The 16,494-nt window shown below is 42.2% G+C and overlaps 1 protein-coding gene across 4 annotated transcripts; it reads left to right on the top strand.

Annotated features, from left to right (window-relative positions):
* The first annotated feature begins 2,828 nt into the window (after nucleotides 1-2,828).
* Nucleotides 2,829-11,815, top strand: ISCA1 (iron-sulfur cluster assembly 1). Of its 4 annotated transcripts, none has more exons than XR_013958681.1 (5): nucleotides 2,829-2,983; nucleotides 4,486-4,539; nucleotides 6,357-6,462; nucleotides 9,296-9,522; nucleotides 10,679-11,815. XR_013958681.1 is itself a non-coding variant. In XM_080636765.1 (4 exons), exons 1-4 carry the CDS (start codon nucleotides 2,903-2,905, stop codon nucleotides 9,442-9,444), a joined length of 390 nt encoding a protein of 129 aa, XP_080492891.1. In that variant the 5' UTR covers nucleotides 2,829-2,902; the 3' UTR covers nucleotides 9,445-11,815. The 4 variants fall into 4 exon arrangements, 1 of the variants encoding a protein (XP_080492891.1); XR_013958682.1 differs by having other exon boundaries at nucleotides 10,618-11,815; XR_013958683.1 differs by having other exon boundaries at nucleotides 9,296-9,646; nucleotides 10,618-11,815.
* The last annotated feature ends 4,679 nt before the right edge of the window (nucleotides 11,816-16,494 follow it).

Raw genomic sequence — 16,494 nt, 5'->3', positions numbered from 1 at the left:
TGGGGAAAAACATTTAAAAAGAAGCGAAAAATCAAGGTGATGTAAACCTGCCCTAAAAACTGAGTGCTACATATCCCGTCCTTTATGAGGAGAACCGCGGGCTGGACGGCGGGGAGGAAAACGGCGCTCCTGCAGGAGCCGGGTGGAGGCTGCGGCGGCGGCTCCCCTCCGACCGAGGGGCTGCAGCAGGCTCCGGCAAGCTCCCCCCATTGTCTGCCCGCGGGCAGAGGGCTATGATACTCGCTCGCCCCTCGCCTTTGTGTGCTCCGGCAGGCACGGGTTGGCGCTGCGCCCGCCAAGATGCGCTCTGCGGAGCGGCGGGGGGCCCACTCCTCTCGGTGAGAGGTGGCAAGAAACCCAGCCTCTGTCCCGAAGGTTTTTGACCCACAGCAATGGTCTGTTAACAGATAACGATTCAGTCAAACATGCTACCCTTCAAAATAGAGCTGCCATAGATTTCTGCTATTAGCTCAAGGATATGTTTGTAAAGACTTTGATGAGATGTGTTGCATGAACGTATCTGATCATTCTGAGTCTGTCCATGATGCAATTCAAAACCTAAAGGATGGAGTTCAGAAGTTGCGAGTGGAGAGTAGCTGGAATTGGCTAGAAAGTTTGCTGTCAGGATGGGGCATCAGTGCATGGTTGAAAGACATTATTAAAATCGCAGTACCCTGTGTAAAAATCTTTTTGTATATTTTAATCACAGTTCCTTGTTTAATTGCTTGTATAAATAATTTGATTGCTAAGTCTATTAACAATGTTTTGTTAGTTTGTAAAGAAGGGGGAGATGTGGGGAGTACTGCACAAGAAGCTGCACCAGTAGACCCGGATGAGAGCCCGGACATCTGAACTCTTATCAGCCACAAACCTTGGAAGAAGTGAACAGGACAAGTCAGGAAGAACCTGAGAAAGAACATCGGGTGGAAACGAAGAAAGAGCATCAAGATAATTTCTGAGGACTATAAATTTGGAAACAGGAGGATGCTTAAGACAAGATAAAGAATGTGTAGTCAAGGGGAAGTGGAAGTGATGATGTAACGAGTAGTGATATCAAAGAACCATGTTTAGAAATAATTACTGAAGCAAAGGCGCATGGACAGTAATGTGATTGGCTGAAAGACTGCGTGCTCAATAAGATTGTTTCATGATGGAAAAGTACCAAAGAAACTAACCGCTACTAACCGCTAGGCAGAACACTATAAAAGCCCGTAAGCTCACTCAATAAGGGATTTCATTTCTAGCCAGAAACGGAGTCTGTGCCTCAGTTGCCACAATATCAGGCCTGGCAGGGGGTGCCATCCCATACAAAGGGCGGCCTGTGTGCAGTAGGTACCTTAGGCATGTTTATCCCTACTAACACTATGATAATAAATAAACGAGGATTGCGTTCTCGAAGGTCAACGCATGCTTTTCAACCGAGCTGTGATGACAAAGTAAATTTTTGGAATCTGGGTGAAATAATAGCTGCCTCATTTTTAGCTCCTGAAGTAGCTAGCACTCAAGCTTTAGCAACATTGAATAAATTAGGATGTTGGCTTGCTAAACAAACTAATGCTACAGCATCTGCTCTGTCTGCTTTGCTCACTGATGTCGACTCTATTACACATGCGACTTTACAAAATAGGGCAGCAGTCAATTTTCTCCTCTTAGTGCATGGACATGGGTGTGAAATTTTGGAAGGAATGTGTTGCATGAATTTATCAGACCATTCAGAACCCATACATGAAAGTATCCACAAGTTGAAAGACAGTATGATGAAGTTAAGGGAAGATGATGCAGGGGGTATAAGTGGGTAGCTATTGACTTCGGTTAAAGCACGATTGATCTTCTTGCTTACTCTCTTTGCCATCGTATGTGTTGTACCTTGTTTGTTACAATGTATACAGCAAATGTTATCCCACGCTTTTGAGAGACATGTCTATACTGCATTGACAAAACAAGATGGGGAACTGTGGGGAACCCTGGGTCTGTGCCTTCCATCCTCACACCCCCCTATGTCAGGGAGGTTGGAACTAGACGATCCTAAGGTTCTTTCTGACCCTAACTATACTGTGATTTTCTGATGCAGACTTGTTGCTCGTGCTTGGACTTCGTAAATGTAAGTTTAAAGCATCGTTGTGAGGCAGAGGTAATGAACAACGGCTGTTTGCTTTCCCTCTGGCCTAGCCGTCATTGGGTTCAAAGTGATGTGATTGACCTTGCCGGATTTCTCTGCGGGTGCCCGCAGGCCGCCCCAAAGTCCCCTTCTTTCCCCCACCCCCGGCCTGCGGGAGCAGTTCGAGGCAGCCGGACGGCTCTGCGCCGCGGTCCCGCGGCAGCAGCAGCGTGTCGAGCGGAGCAGCCGGGCCGAGCAGCACGCACCCGGCCCCTGAGGGGCAAAAGCCCTGCAGGCGGCCCCGCGTTAACAACGCTCTCTCACGGTGCGCCCTCCGTGACGGGCCCCCCGTCACTGACACCGAGCGGGCTTCTCCGCGCAGCGTCACGCCGCGTATGGGTTTTGCCCGTGCAAAACAACGGTTGTACTGCAGCGCTTGTGCGCGTGACTGCCGCTAAACACTCGTGTTCTCCGCCTGTGCCTCTGGAGGACGGGGACCCCATGTTCCCCCACACAGCTGGCTCCTTGCCGCCAGTGGGGGTGTCAGCGGATGGAGCTAAGCAGAAGAGCCTCCCACGGCGGCTGCCCTGGCCGAGGCTGCGCTTATCTCTGTCAACAGGCGGTAATGCTCTGCCTTCCCCATAGGCTATGGCGCAGTGGGACGGGCCGCAACCGCCGCCGCTGCCGATCACAGTCAGCTGCCCAATCGGGGCGGGCGCCGGAATCACGCCGTGCGTCGTGGCGTCACAGTGTGACGTCAGTGCAGCCCATGGCCCAAGGCAGCGGACGGGGCGGAGGGGGGTGATGGCCTCGTCGGTGGTGAGGGCTACGGTGCGTGCCGTCAGCAAGCGGAAGATCCAGGCTACGCGCGCCGCTCTCACCCTGGTCAGTGCCGCGTCGCTGCGGGAGGGCTCCCCGCGGCCGGTGCTGCCTCACGGCTGCAGGAGCTGCGCCACGGCAGGGCCGGGCCGCGCCGCCGCCCTCCTACTGTCCCGGCCGGCCGCCCATCCTGCGGCTGGTGGCGCGCGGCCAGCCCTCTGCTGCCGGTGACAGGGGGGCGGGACGAGCGCGGGACTCGCCCGGGGCAGCGTCGCAGTTGTAGGCCTGCGCCGTTATCCCGTGCTGTGGCGGCCGTGCCCTGGGCTCGGCAGGAGAGGGCTGCGGGAAGGCTGAGGGGTTTCTGACAGCCACACCCCACTCTGTGAGTTGCTGTGGGGGAGCTGCTACTCCTGACTGATGCCGGTGGTAGCAGGCTCCGCGCCCCTGCTCCTGTGCAGGTAGCCTTGCAGAGGGCAGTGCCGCGGAGGGCAGGCAGCGGGAACAGCGGTGCGGCCCCTTCGTGCGGGGCCCTTTTTGCACAGTCACGCTAAGAATTGTATTTCTTCTGTAAAACTAAGTAACAGTTAAGCATTATCTAGAGTCGCTGACGAGTTGTTCCTAGTGAGGCTTTCTATCCTTTTGTCAGTTGAAGAAATGCGTTTGACGACTAGCGGCGCTGTTTTGGAAGCTGTACTTCTGAGAGGGATTACTGCAGAGGAAAATACAGTCAGTTCCCTGCTGGAACAGGGGCAAAGTGCATATAGTTCAGTCGTTTGTCAGAGCAGGTGATTCGTGTTGTGTAGTGAGTTTACTTCATTCTACAAATGAAGATTAATAGCGGTATTTAGAAAAGGTTTTCTGCTATAAGCCTGCTTGTAGTTTGCTTTATCTGGTCGTGGTAAGAACTAAACATTGCTAAAGGCTTTCCTTTTCTCAGTGTCTTAGAAACCTAAAAGCATGTAATGGAAATTTCTGTGTGTTTAATGTGTTCTTGCATTTATGCAACAAGTAGTTCTGCATGAGCAGTGAATTTACCCTCTGTAGAATCCCGGTTCCCCTTTAGGTTAGTGGGAAGAGAGAAGTAGGCCATAAGCTCTTCTGTGCCTAATTGATTTTTGTCTGTGATGTGTATGTGTTAAGAACTACTTAATTGTGTTGTGGTAGTGATTTTGTTGGGGAAAAAACCCAACCAAACACTCTAAAAGGATGGCAGTTCTTGAGCTGCCTGTTTGCTGTCAGTGCGGATATGGAGGGGTGTGAGAGGTATTGTTTTCTGTATGGGTTAGATTCAGCAATCATCTGTTTTGCAGCAGAATGTGTATATTCAGATAAGAGTCCAGTTTTGAGTAGAACTCAGGCAAGTCAATACTGACAGGTGGCTGATGCTGAAGGTGGGTTTCGCACATAGGAAAGAAATGTAAACTAAGAAAACTTAAGTACACTTAAGTGCTGGAATAGGAATTTTTGTAGTGCAGCTAAGTATGTTGCACATTTAATATGTGTAAGCACTCACTGCAAATAAACAAAAAAAACCCTTTCAAATTAATGTATATGTTTTTGTTTTTCAGACCCCGTCAGCTGTTCAGAAGATAAAACAGCTTCTGAAAGATAAACCTGAACATGTAAGTATAAACGATGCAAGCCTGTAGATTGTGCTAACGTATCGGCATAACTCATGAGACATTTGTAGCCAACTTAGAAGTTTGAAATAAGCACCAACGTGTTTATTAGACATAGTAGCTTTTTTTTTTTTGGAGCTTGTTTGATATATCAAGCTTCATTTCTTTATAAAATGAAATGCAGAAAATAACTGATGGTAATGACATTTCACTTCACAGATGTTTTGAGATGAAAAAGTTGAAAAAATTTAAGCTTAAAATATTTTTGATATATATTTTAATGAAGCCTTTTAATATGGCGTAGTGGTGAGTTCTGGTACAGAAAGAGATCTTCAGCTGTTGATAGTAAGACGTTGTTAATTAAGTTCTTGTAGGAATTCTCATGTTGAAGTGTAATAAAGTTAGACTCATACCCATTGGAAAAATCTAATTTTTGGGAAAATTGCCAGAAAGGAAACTTTTTGGTTTAGTAATCAGCATTTCTGTAAGTAACTGAGCTTGTCCTCTTTTCTTTTTGGGGAAAAACTAAAGAGTCTTGCTTTCTAACCATTATAAAAACAAGCATTAGATTTTCTTCTTTGCAGTAAGTATTATTTCAAGGAGAGTATTTTGCTTATAAGTTTCCATTGTTAAACTTACTTATAAGTTTCCATAACTGAGTGGACTCTTTGTTAATGTTTCAAACCAACTTAAGGAAGCCTTAAGCCTACAGCTTAGGTCGTCAGTCATCCCCTTGCTATAAATGGTGTTTACATTTTCCAGCCCATTATTTGTAGCAGTTCTTGTAGAGAAAGGTATTTAGTCTGAAAAGATAAAACATGTTTCTCTGAGATCCCACTTGATGACATGTGCTATGTTTCGATATATTTTTATCACAAGATTGATTATGGAGATAGGCAGTATAATTTTCCTCTTCAGTTATGAAGCATTGGTGTGTAGATATTTCTGAAAGATTGTTGTACACAAGTAGTTCTGTTTCTTTAAAATATTTTCTTACACAATGTGCTTTTTTGTCAGAGTTGTTGGATACTGTGAATGTTACACACATTGATTAGGTTGGCTTATAAGGTTGATTAAAACAGCAAGCAAATAAACGTAATTGATTTAAGCCGGCATTGCTGTTTAAGTGAGACTTGCAATAGAGGTAATGAAGAAATCAAAGTATGTTTTTCACAACTTGTGTTTGAAGTAAGTTTTCTGATGGTGTTATTACAAGAATTCTGTGCAAATTCAGTAACTGCCCTTGTCTTGGCCTCATATTGCTGTCAGTACAGAATTGGCATCTAAGAAAACTTTCATTTGAAGTTACAAAAATACCTGTCTTTGAAATGTGAGTGTCCTTAGACCAGGCACCTGTAAGAGTTCTAACAGTTTATTACTTCAAAACTTTAACTTAGTTTAGGGCTTGATCCATAGTAGCAAACGTCTGATGTTTGCTTTCACCTTGGCAGTCAACTTTTTAAAAGGGTAAAAAAAAATGTTACCTCTTAATCTGAAAGTTATTAACTTCTGCTTTGAGGCAGTGGAGGATAACCATAGAATGGTTGGAATTTGAGAGGACCTTAAAGATCATCTAGTTCCACCCCCCTGCCCTGGGCAAGGGCACCTTCCACTAGATCAGGTTGCCCCAGTCCCCATCCAGCCTCGCCTTGAGCACTTCCAGGGATGGGGCATCCACAACTTCATAATAAACGTAACATAAACAACAACATAATAAATGCCATTATTTTGTTGTTCTGCATACTTTTTTATCTTGGTGTTTGAGAGTAAGTTTAAAAAAACCTCATGGATGTTCTGTTGTTTGGTTGCGGTGTTTTTAGGTGGGTGTGAAAGTAGGTGTTCGTACAAGAGGATGCAATGGGCTTTCCTACACATTAGAATATACGAAATCAAAAGGAGATTCTGATGAAGAGGTAGTTCAAGATGGTGAGTTTCCGAACAAACTTCTGTGCTGGTGGTGAAGAATAACCAATTGCAGGTTTGCCAAGGTACAGGCTAGAACTTAATTGAAATAACGAGTTACCGTAAGAGGTCCCTCTGTATGGGAATTGTTGTCACCTTAGTTTCTGGTTTAAAGTAACCAGTTAGTTAAAATAAGCAGCTCTGCAGTATCTGCATCAGAGGCTACTGCACCTGAATAGTTTAGTCCATTGTTCATGTCTTCAGAGGTGGCTAATAGATATTTAGAGAATAATACAGAACAATGCATATATAATGAAATATTTTATCAGCATACCTAAACCAGGGCTTGGCAAAGTGAAGATTTTATATGCAAGGGATTTTCCCAACTACTTTCTCTAACTAGTCTTATTCTTCACTGATGCATAATTTGGTTTTAATTTCTTTGTGCTTTTGACCTTTGCATTGCTTTGTAACAACAGGTTCTACGATTTTTATTGAAGAATACTTTAAAAATTGTTTTCCTACCCTGATATTTATGCTTTCTGCCTCATAATTACAGTAAGCATCACATGATAGGTCTGTTGCTAAAGTTCCTGTTGTGGTTTAACCCCAGCCAGCAGTGAAGCCCCTCACAGCTGCTCACTCACTCTCCCACCAAACTTTTTCAGAATGGTAAAAGTGAGAAAACTCATGGTTTGATATAAAGACAGTGTAACAGGTAAAGCAAAAGCCACACATGCAAGTGAAGCAAAACAAAGGATTAATTCACCACTTCCCATCAGCAGGCAGGTTTTCAAGCATCTCCAGGACAGTAGGGCTCCATCTCACATAATGGTGACTTGGGAAAACAAACACCATCACTCTAAATGTCCCGTCTTCATTCTGCTTCCCACAGCTTTTATTGCTGAGCATGATGTCATACGGTATGGGATATCCCTTGGTTCAGTTGGGATCAGCTGTTCTGGCTCTGTCCCCTCCCAGTTCCTTGTGCACCCCCAGCCTGCTCGCTGGTGGGGTGAAAAGCAGAAAAGGCCTTGATGCTGTGTAAGCATCTGCTCAGCAGTAACTAAAACATCCCTGAATTTTCAAACTTTTTCCAGCACAAATCCAAAACTTAGCCCCATACTAGCTATTCTGGAGAAAATTAATTTTGTCCCAGTCAAAACCAGCACAGTGCTGTATGTTTTTTCAGTTTTTATAAAAGTTTACGTCAGTGGTCTTTTTGTCTAATACAGATTGATAATAGTGTTTGTTTTGATTTCTGTTCGTTTTCTAAAGGTTCATAGAATTGCTTTTGTGGAGGTGGTTTTTGGTTCTTTTAAGCGTTACTGAACTACATTATGTTCAGAAATGTTACTTTTAATTTGGTGGCAAAGTAAGAGATTTAAGAATAAGAGGCTATCACTATTGTTTTCTTACAGAAGCTATGCTGCTGGTCAGAGCCCACCTTCCAGCTGTCTTTAGAAAACCTGTGACCAACGCATAGATTTTATTCTCTTAAACAGAGAATTAGTTAGAACTTAAGCAAATGGTTAAATTGAAGCAGAATATGAGCATGAGAATGTGAGCTAGGGACTGCCACCTGATTCTCCAGGTGCCTCTTGATTTCAGATTCAGCTGGCTTCTGGAGTTAACCTGTCCTGCTTGATTCGAAGCCGCTCTAGATTTACAGGCCTGAAAACACATTTTTCAGAAAGCATTTCTTGGTTTGGATCTTAAAGAAACTGGAAAGCAGTTTCCCTCAGTCAGGTCAGAGACCTTAAGTTCCAAAACCAGCGGTTCATGTGTGCTTTTGTCATTTCTGTTTTGCTTCACTTGCTTCTAGACAGACTTCCAGTAAAGGCTGTTTTATACAGGTTTCTGCTCGGTGGTGACTTTGAATCCCAGCACAAGTTTGCCTGCTTTTAGGTAGTAAGTGACAGCTTCAGGAATCAGGTCCATAAACTCTTTGATTAGGTTTAGCCTTCACTATCAGTTACTGTCCAAACTAACCCCAAAAAAGTGTAGATTCAACTCGGTTGCCCAGACTTGGGTTGTGTTAGTACTATGTTTTGTCTCAGTGTCTGCTATGATGAAACGGCTTTCCAGCAATCTCTCGTGTACCTTAATGAGGTCTTGTTGCTCTGTACTGGTACAATTTTACGTGTTTATTTTTATTATTTCATAGTCTGTGGATAGCTAAAGCAGTCCACTTGCACGTTTGTGTCATATTTGCAGCTTTGAAGTTCAGTAACTTTATTCCAAAGAGATACAGACTTTGTATACTTTCGGAAAGAAAGCTCTTTCTACTTACCAAGATGAACTGCTACTTTTTAATCTTAAAAGATTGTGGTATATTTGAATGTTCATACATTTGCCTCATTCTAAGATTCAATATTGCTAGTAGTTAATGTAGAGGTAATATTTCTGTCAGAGCAGAAAATAATTTTGAGACTGAAACATTTAGGTTTTCAAGGTCTTCGGGTGTGTTGTTATATGCACAGACTTTAAGAATGGTAGGAAATGGGTTGCTGGGTGTAATGTATGGAAACTTAAGTATTGAAGCTGAGATTCATTCCCAAGTTCTGCAGCTTCTTTCCCTAGGTGTCATGTTTTTAAATCTCCCCTCAAAAAATACGTATGTAAGTGACACATAAATGCACATAAATAATAGTTCTAAACTGTTGCTGGACTTGTATGGTAGAGTAAAAACAGTGATGAAAGTGTCCCATGTAAGGCCAGGGAAACTGACTTAATACTGATAGCCCTCATATTTAGTTTCCATTTTTTTATCACTGGTTTAAAAAGAGTTCCAAAGTGAGTGATGATTTTGCTATATGTAAATTTTATTTTTTTTTTTTGCTTCGATGTCCTCCAGGGGTTAGAGTGTTTATTGAGAAGAAGGCACAGCTGACACTTCTAGGAACTGAAATGGACTATGTAGAAGACAAACTGTCCAGTGAATTTGTCTTCAATAATCCAAACATCAAAGGAACATGTGGCTGTGGAGAAAGCTTTAACATCTGAAATCTCAGGACTACTTCTTTGACGTTGAACACCCCAAAACACTGCTGTGGCTTTCAGAAGCAAATGCATTTTCTTCAGGTTCGTAGGCTGCGTGAAGTGTGGATACCATTAATTAAAATAAACCCTTTTGAAAAAGTAAATTGTTAAGATTCCACCACTGATGTAGTTTTACTTTAATTTGTGATGAGTTGGGATTCAAAAGGTAAGAACAGTAAGTGCTGTAGTAACACCTCTGTACTTTCACGTACCAAGGAAATAAAATCTGTCTGTTCTTTTCCTTTATTTTCTTTGTCCATTCTACTCAGACTTCCCGATCCAAAACCTATTTGAAAGAATATATTACCTATGTGTTCTACTTTGATGTGGGGAGGAAAAAAAACCCCACCAAAATAAAAACCCCAATCATTTATATGAGCTTGTTCATAAAAATTTATATACACAGACCTCAGCTTCAGAGTTCACTATGATTATGTGTATGCTTGCTTTGGTTTTGTAGTTTTTTGATGCTTTAATCTTTTTACATGTGGGTTTTCTGGTGGTTTATTTTCCTATAAATCTGGGGAGGTCTAAGAAAATGTTCATGTATTAGTATAGTGGTAGGTTACCATAGCACTGCTTGTAGAAATACTTCAAAATGGACTAACTCAGTTTTAATTCTGTTTCTTGTAGAAGGCACAGTCTCTGCTGTACTTAGTAATTCTTCAGAACATGAAATACATTTGGGCAGTGGAGTACTAAAGCAGATACACATGGGCATGGTTTCTCATGTTTCTGTCGTTTGTCTTTCTTGACTTAAATTGAAAAGTTGTAAAACTGCCTGCAGATGTTTGTGGGGTTTTTTTTGGGGTTTTTTTTTTTTGAGAGGACTCTTAGGCTTCTCATTACTTTTTTGTAGTTATGTCTGCTACTAATTTTGTTACAGTTTGAACTCTTCTGCAACTCTAGGTACAAGGTTTTTTCTCTAAAGCTTATAGCTTCTGTTTAACTCTCTTAAAGTTAACTTGGTGACAGGGGAAAAGGCATTTATAATTTAAAAAAACATAGTATTTTGTAATTGTTAAATGAATCTAAACAGTAATTAAAACACTGTGTTTATAGGAGGCCATTTTTTTCTTTGGAATTCAAACTTTCTCCTAATCAGATTTTATGTTTTTTACACCTGTGTTCTTCAAGCTTACAAAGTCTTCAGCACTTATGCACTGGTGCTAAGGCAGAAGTATAAATGTCTCTCCAGGCCTTCCCATAACCTGATTCCATAGAAGTACTCTTCCATCCTTTTATTTCCATGTTTCCCTGGTTGTCTGAAGATGACATTGTGCAGCTAAACTGCTCGCTTGTGCTGAAGAGAAGATAATGTCTTCCTGGGCATCTGATGGGAACAGCTGGTGAAAAGGTTGCAAATCCAAAGTAGGGGACAACAAGGACTGGGATCTTGCAGTCAAGGACAGGGTGGTGGTTGAGGTGAGAGTGGAGGGAGAGCATTAAGGCTGCATGTTGAGAATCCAGAGGTAACGTTGGTCTGCACAGTTGCACCCACATACCTTGCAATCACATTGGAATAGTAACGTGCTGAAGACTCAGGATTGCAGCCGTGTTTTTGTTCTTCTTCTACACCTGCGAAAAGGTGTAGAAGGAAGAATAAAACAGATAAAGAACTATTTTTTCATTTTTATGTAGTGCACAGGAACAGAAGGTCAGAATTCCCACAATTACAGTTCAATATTAAATACTTGAATCTTGGTTGTATGCTATGTCACCTTTTGATGTAAAAATGCTATTTCCTTCAACAGTCAACTGCTGTACATGGTTACTTTATATAGCAATTCAGGAATTACTGGTAATACACTGTCTATGTGCATTTTTAGTGCCACAAGTCTTTGTCTTGCCAAACAAAAAAAATGCAGTTAATGTGGTACAGCTGCATTAATATGTCTAAAACTCCAAGCAAAGGGCATTTCTTCAGATCGTGTTCCTCTGCTTCTTGCTAGGGGATAAGACTTGAAATGTGGTAGCACTGGTAGGGCTTGCTATGAGTGCTATTACTTAGTCATTTAACTTGTTCTGGTGTGTTTTGGAGTACCGGGGATTGGCTTGGGGATTTTTTAAGACCTGTGGCATGTATAGCAACCTTTTCACATTTTGTGTATATGCCTTGACTGAAAGTTTGCACTTTCATACTCCAGTGAAATAATCCTCTAAATTGTCACTTTACTAAGACACCTAACGCACAATGTGTTCAACTTCTGTTAAAGTGCTATTTACAGTTGCATAGGAACATGGTTTTCATGATTGGTCTGTTATAATTTTGTGCAATACTGTATGTAGAGTTCTCAGTTGTAATAATAAATATTGCCTGCTGGTAACCATGAAATATTTCTATCTTGAATGATTCTATTTACAGTAACAAGCACTAGAGGGAGAGAGTAGGTTTGTATGCTGGGGTTACAAACCTGACTTCATATTCCTCAGGAATATCAAGTATTTCAAGATATTAACAGCTTTGGAATAGCATAGAAACATGGCAAAAACCCCAGCTGTGTACAGAAAGGTATTTATACGTATCAGAAGGGCGGGCCGCTAATGGTCAAACTTCTATTAAATTTTGTGACACACTGTTCTTGGTAGAAATTCTGACAGGCAAGATGCTTACTGTGAAGGTTTCTACATGTCAGTAAGTCATTGTGGTATGTTGTAAAGCAGGAGGATGATTTTGGTCCAAGTAACTGTTGACTCAGAAGGTTTTTAATTGGCTAGGCAATTTGAGAGTTTGAGTCAAAGGGCATTCCTGGCCAGTCCACTGCGGTGCTGTATAAGGGCACTAATATGCCATAGTGTATTAGGTTTATGACACATTTGGGGTTTTCTCCTAGGTACAGTCTGTCCACGTCTAAAGGTGAGAAATTTCCTTTTGCTGTTAGGTGTGGAGTTCTTGAACGCTAGGGGGAGAAGTAATACATTTTGGAAGAATGCTAGAGATTGTAATACAGAGTTGCACATTCGTGATGCTGGGAAGAGAGAACCAACTTCTCCATGCTGTCAGGAGCCTGGAAGAAAGACGGTTACCTTTCTGTCGGAGTCCTTATGGAGCTTTGTGGAAAAAGAAACACTTGCACAAGCAAGTCAGCATTCCTGATCCACTGCTTTTTATAGCTCACTTGGAATGGCTCAAGAAGAACGAATGTTTAGGAAAACATTAAGCAGTTCAATATGCAAATTACCCTGACGGGGCAAAATGAGTTTGAACTCCGAAATAAAAAATTAGATGCAAGTAATGAGACTGTGAAATTTAATGTTAAGGAAGCACACTTTAGGAAGTTCTAGGGTTTTTTCTTTGTTTTATTTTGGGTTTATTGGTTTGTTTGGTTTTGGGGGGGTTTTTACAGTTAAAATCTGGTAATTATTTTCTTCCCATTTAGCTAAATCAACACCTTCACTAGCTGAAAAATTCTCCAGATATGCCACCATTGTGCTTTCACTGGCTGCCAGGCCATTTAGTAGATAAACTATTTATGACACTACAATCTTGCAGTCTTTTCTGATGGAAGAATTCCATCATTGCCAGATGGGGCAGAGCGTGCACCTCTGTACTCATCCCAAAAGAGCCCTCAAAAGAGTACTTGACCAGTACAGCATTTTTTTCTATAAAGTGATCTGCCAGACAGTGAGCAGTTCAGCCAACTTTGGTCTTTATTGCCATTTTTAACATATATGAGATTGTAGAATCATAAAAGAGTTTGGGTTGGAAGGGAACTTCAAAGATCATCTATTCTTCCTGCCATGCAATGAGCAGGGACATCTTCAAATAGATCAGATTGCCCAGAACCACATCTAGCCTGGCCTTGAATGTCTCCACGGATGGCACATCCACCACCTCTCTGGGCAATCTGTGCCAGTGTTTTACCACCTTCACTGTTAACGAATGTTTTCTCACACCCAGCCTGAATCTCATCTCTTCTAGTTTAAAAGCATCACCCCTCGTCCTATTGCAACAGCCCCTGCTAAAAAGCCTTTTCCCATCTTATAGGCCCCTTTTAAGCACTGAAAGGTCACACTAAGGTCTCCCCAGACTTTTCTCCAGGTTGAACAACCCCAACTTTCTCAGGCTATCTCCATCGGAGAGGTGCTCCAGCCCCCTGATTTCTGTGGCCCTCCTCTGGAACCTCTCCAGCAGGTCCATATCTTTCCTGTACTGAGATATGCTGATTCAACATAGTGAGCAAAAGCAGAAGTGCTCAGCACGCTTCCATACGCATTTGGGTTTGAGAAGCATTTGAATGGAAATTTTGGCACGCAGCACTGGCATTTTGCTTTGGGATACAGCAAGGTAAGGTAAATCGCTGAACATAAACAAGATCTTTGTCCTCGCCTTTACGGTCCCTTTCAGCGGGCCGTTTTTCGGGCCGTGCGTGCTGTCGCTGGCAGCAGTGTCCCCCGAGCTCCACACACGGCGCAGCCTGGGATCCCCACCATGTACAATTGCCTGCCTACTGTCGGGTAGGGTCCGAATGCTGATTTTCCCCCTTGGGATGCTCGGGGGCGAGCGGGTATCCGCTGCCACCGGGTGGCAGCAAATCTTCAGTCTAAGCGTTTCAAAACTTTCTGTAATCTAAGCTCCTGAACAAGTAAAAATACTCCTGAATACTGGGATATTTTTACTGGTGTAAACTCTTTCAGCTCTGCTGTTCGTCCTTCTTGTACTGCTGTGGTTTTTAACTTTTCCTAAAGGATGCAGATGGCTGCAGAAATGCAAAATTCCAAAACACTTTGGAGCTCCTGATGCAAAGAGCAGAGGAGCAGAGCATAGCCTGACCAGCTTCTGCTACTGAAGCATTGTTCTTTTCACCAATCCTCCCCTTGTTAGTAGTGTGCTAATGTACTTCATTATTGTTGTGTCCTGCTCCAAATTATTGCAGATTTGTTTCCATCAGTTAGCTTTAACCTCTACGGTAACAGAAGTTCCAGCAGGACAAAGAATCTCATGAAACAGTATAGTCTCTATTGACAGAAATACTCTCACCCCCTACACCTTACTTATTGGTGTTTTTTACTGGTTGTGTGACTGGGTTTTTTTTCACTCCTTGCATCATGATTTTATTGCATGTGATTTTAGTGACAAATTCCTTCTGTAGCTTCCTGAAGTTAGGTCCAGACAGCAAAAGTAAGCTCCCCTTACTAGCTAATGAAACAAGACAGCCTCCAAACACTTTGAATAACCTAAGTAACACAATTCTATTCATACAGAGGGTTTGCTGTCAGGCATTTCCTTTTGCAACTCTGTGTTTTAGTCTTCAATTTGTTCACAGCGAAGCATTCACATTGACCTTTCATTCTTGATCACAGTAGTCCTGATTAAATACTAAATAGTGGTATGAAGCATGGCAAAACCATGTTTAAATTAGATTGCTTTGCTGTTAATAATATTTTTTCCTTGGGTTTGTTCCACATAAGAGGCCTAAATGGAAGCAAGATTTTCTCTCTTGATAAGGAGAAAAGGCGACGTATTAATGAATGTAGCAGTCTCTTTATGAAGCACGTAGGTGTTAGAGAACAGGACCATTCCCTCCTGTCAACCTGCATTTTCACAAGACATATGCAGAATGTGGCCCTCCCATTTGTAAATGAGAGGTAGCAGAAGTGTATCATCAATGTTCATTTCTGGTGAATATTTAATGAATTCTCTCCTGAAATGAATAAACAGAAAATTCGATACTTGGGTATAAAAAGCGATAATGTAAAATCACTGTTTGGAAACCTTGATGAGAAATCATATTGCTTCTCCTTGAGATACATCTGAAATTCTGCCTTTATCAGTTGAACTATGAACTGAAATTCAACCAGACACTGGCAAATCTTGCTGAAGATGTTTCAGGAAGTTCCTCTGTGCTTGCCCCCTCTGTCTGAGGCTGGTGCTCGTATGGCTGATCAGTGAAGGAAGTGCCTGTTGAGGGTGAGTTTATATTAATGTGTTGCTCTGAGCGCTTAGATGCTCCAAGAAAAAAACTTGTTTAGTCTTGCTGAAATGTGGGAAAACCCCAGCAAAGTGAGCAGTAGTTATATAGTGAGTGTAGCTTACTTAAACTTTCTTATCAAGAGGATCCAGAGATCATCTGTCATTGTGTTAGGGAGCCTGAAATACCTGCTGCAAGGATATTGTAAGCTGCCTCCCGCAATATTCTTTTCATGAGGAAGCTCTGGTTTCTATAAATAATTTAGAACATTAAAATGCTCTAGCAACCCTTAAGCCCAAAGCTTGTTAACCAAGGGACATGGATCTTTGTCATTCCCATTTGATGGACATAGGCCACTGTGGAACTGCGAAGCAGTTTAAAAAGACTTAGGAAGATGGTTTTGAACTCCAGGTTTTGATGCTTTCAAAGAAAACTATTCATGTTAGATCTACGCATTTGCCATCCTGCATCTTAGTGAAATTTGTGCTGCCAAGGCTGTACTTTAACTGGTTAAAACAGCCCTGCATTATAATTAGGCCCATATGTTCCACTAAGGAAGCTTTTGCATGTGCACACATCTAAAAATGGAATGCTTGGTTTGTTACGAATTGGAAAAATATTTCCTGGAAAACAGCTCTCCAGTGGGAACCCACCAGCACTGAGTTTTACATGGGAGGTGCATTGGCATGCAGTGAAGGCTGTGGCTTTGTTTCTGCTCTGCTTGATACCTCTGACTCGGCCAGCTCAAGTAGCTTCCTCATAGTCACCCACTGTATAGTCCGGCACAGACCATGGTACTTTCAATTCAAGAAATTCTTGTTCTTTGGGCAGGAGTTGAGAGAAGAGTCAAAATAGGCAGAAAATCAGGAGGTTTTCCCCAAGGTAAAAATATGTAGTCAAATAAAGATGAAATTTCTGTTGAGATCATGAAGTACTGATGTACTGTACATGTTCAATGTACCATTTTCAAGCAAGCAGGGAATTTATCAATGCAGAAAAAAGGAAGCTAAGGGGAAAAAGAATAATGCTAACTAAGGAAAATATAGTATTTTTGATGAGCTTGCTACTGAAATCTCTTGGTCTGAGAATCCTCTCAACAGGA

The sequence above is a fragment of the Psittacula echo genome (assembly GCF_963264785.1).
Source record: "Psittacula echo genome assembly, chromosome: Z".
NCBI lineage: Eukaryota > Metazoa > Chordata > Aves > Psittaciformes > Psittacidae > Psittacula > Psittacula echo.
The sequence above is the reverse complement of the archived record's forward strand: the minus strand, read 5'-3'. Positions and strand labels throughout refer to the sequence as shown.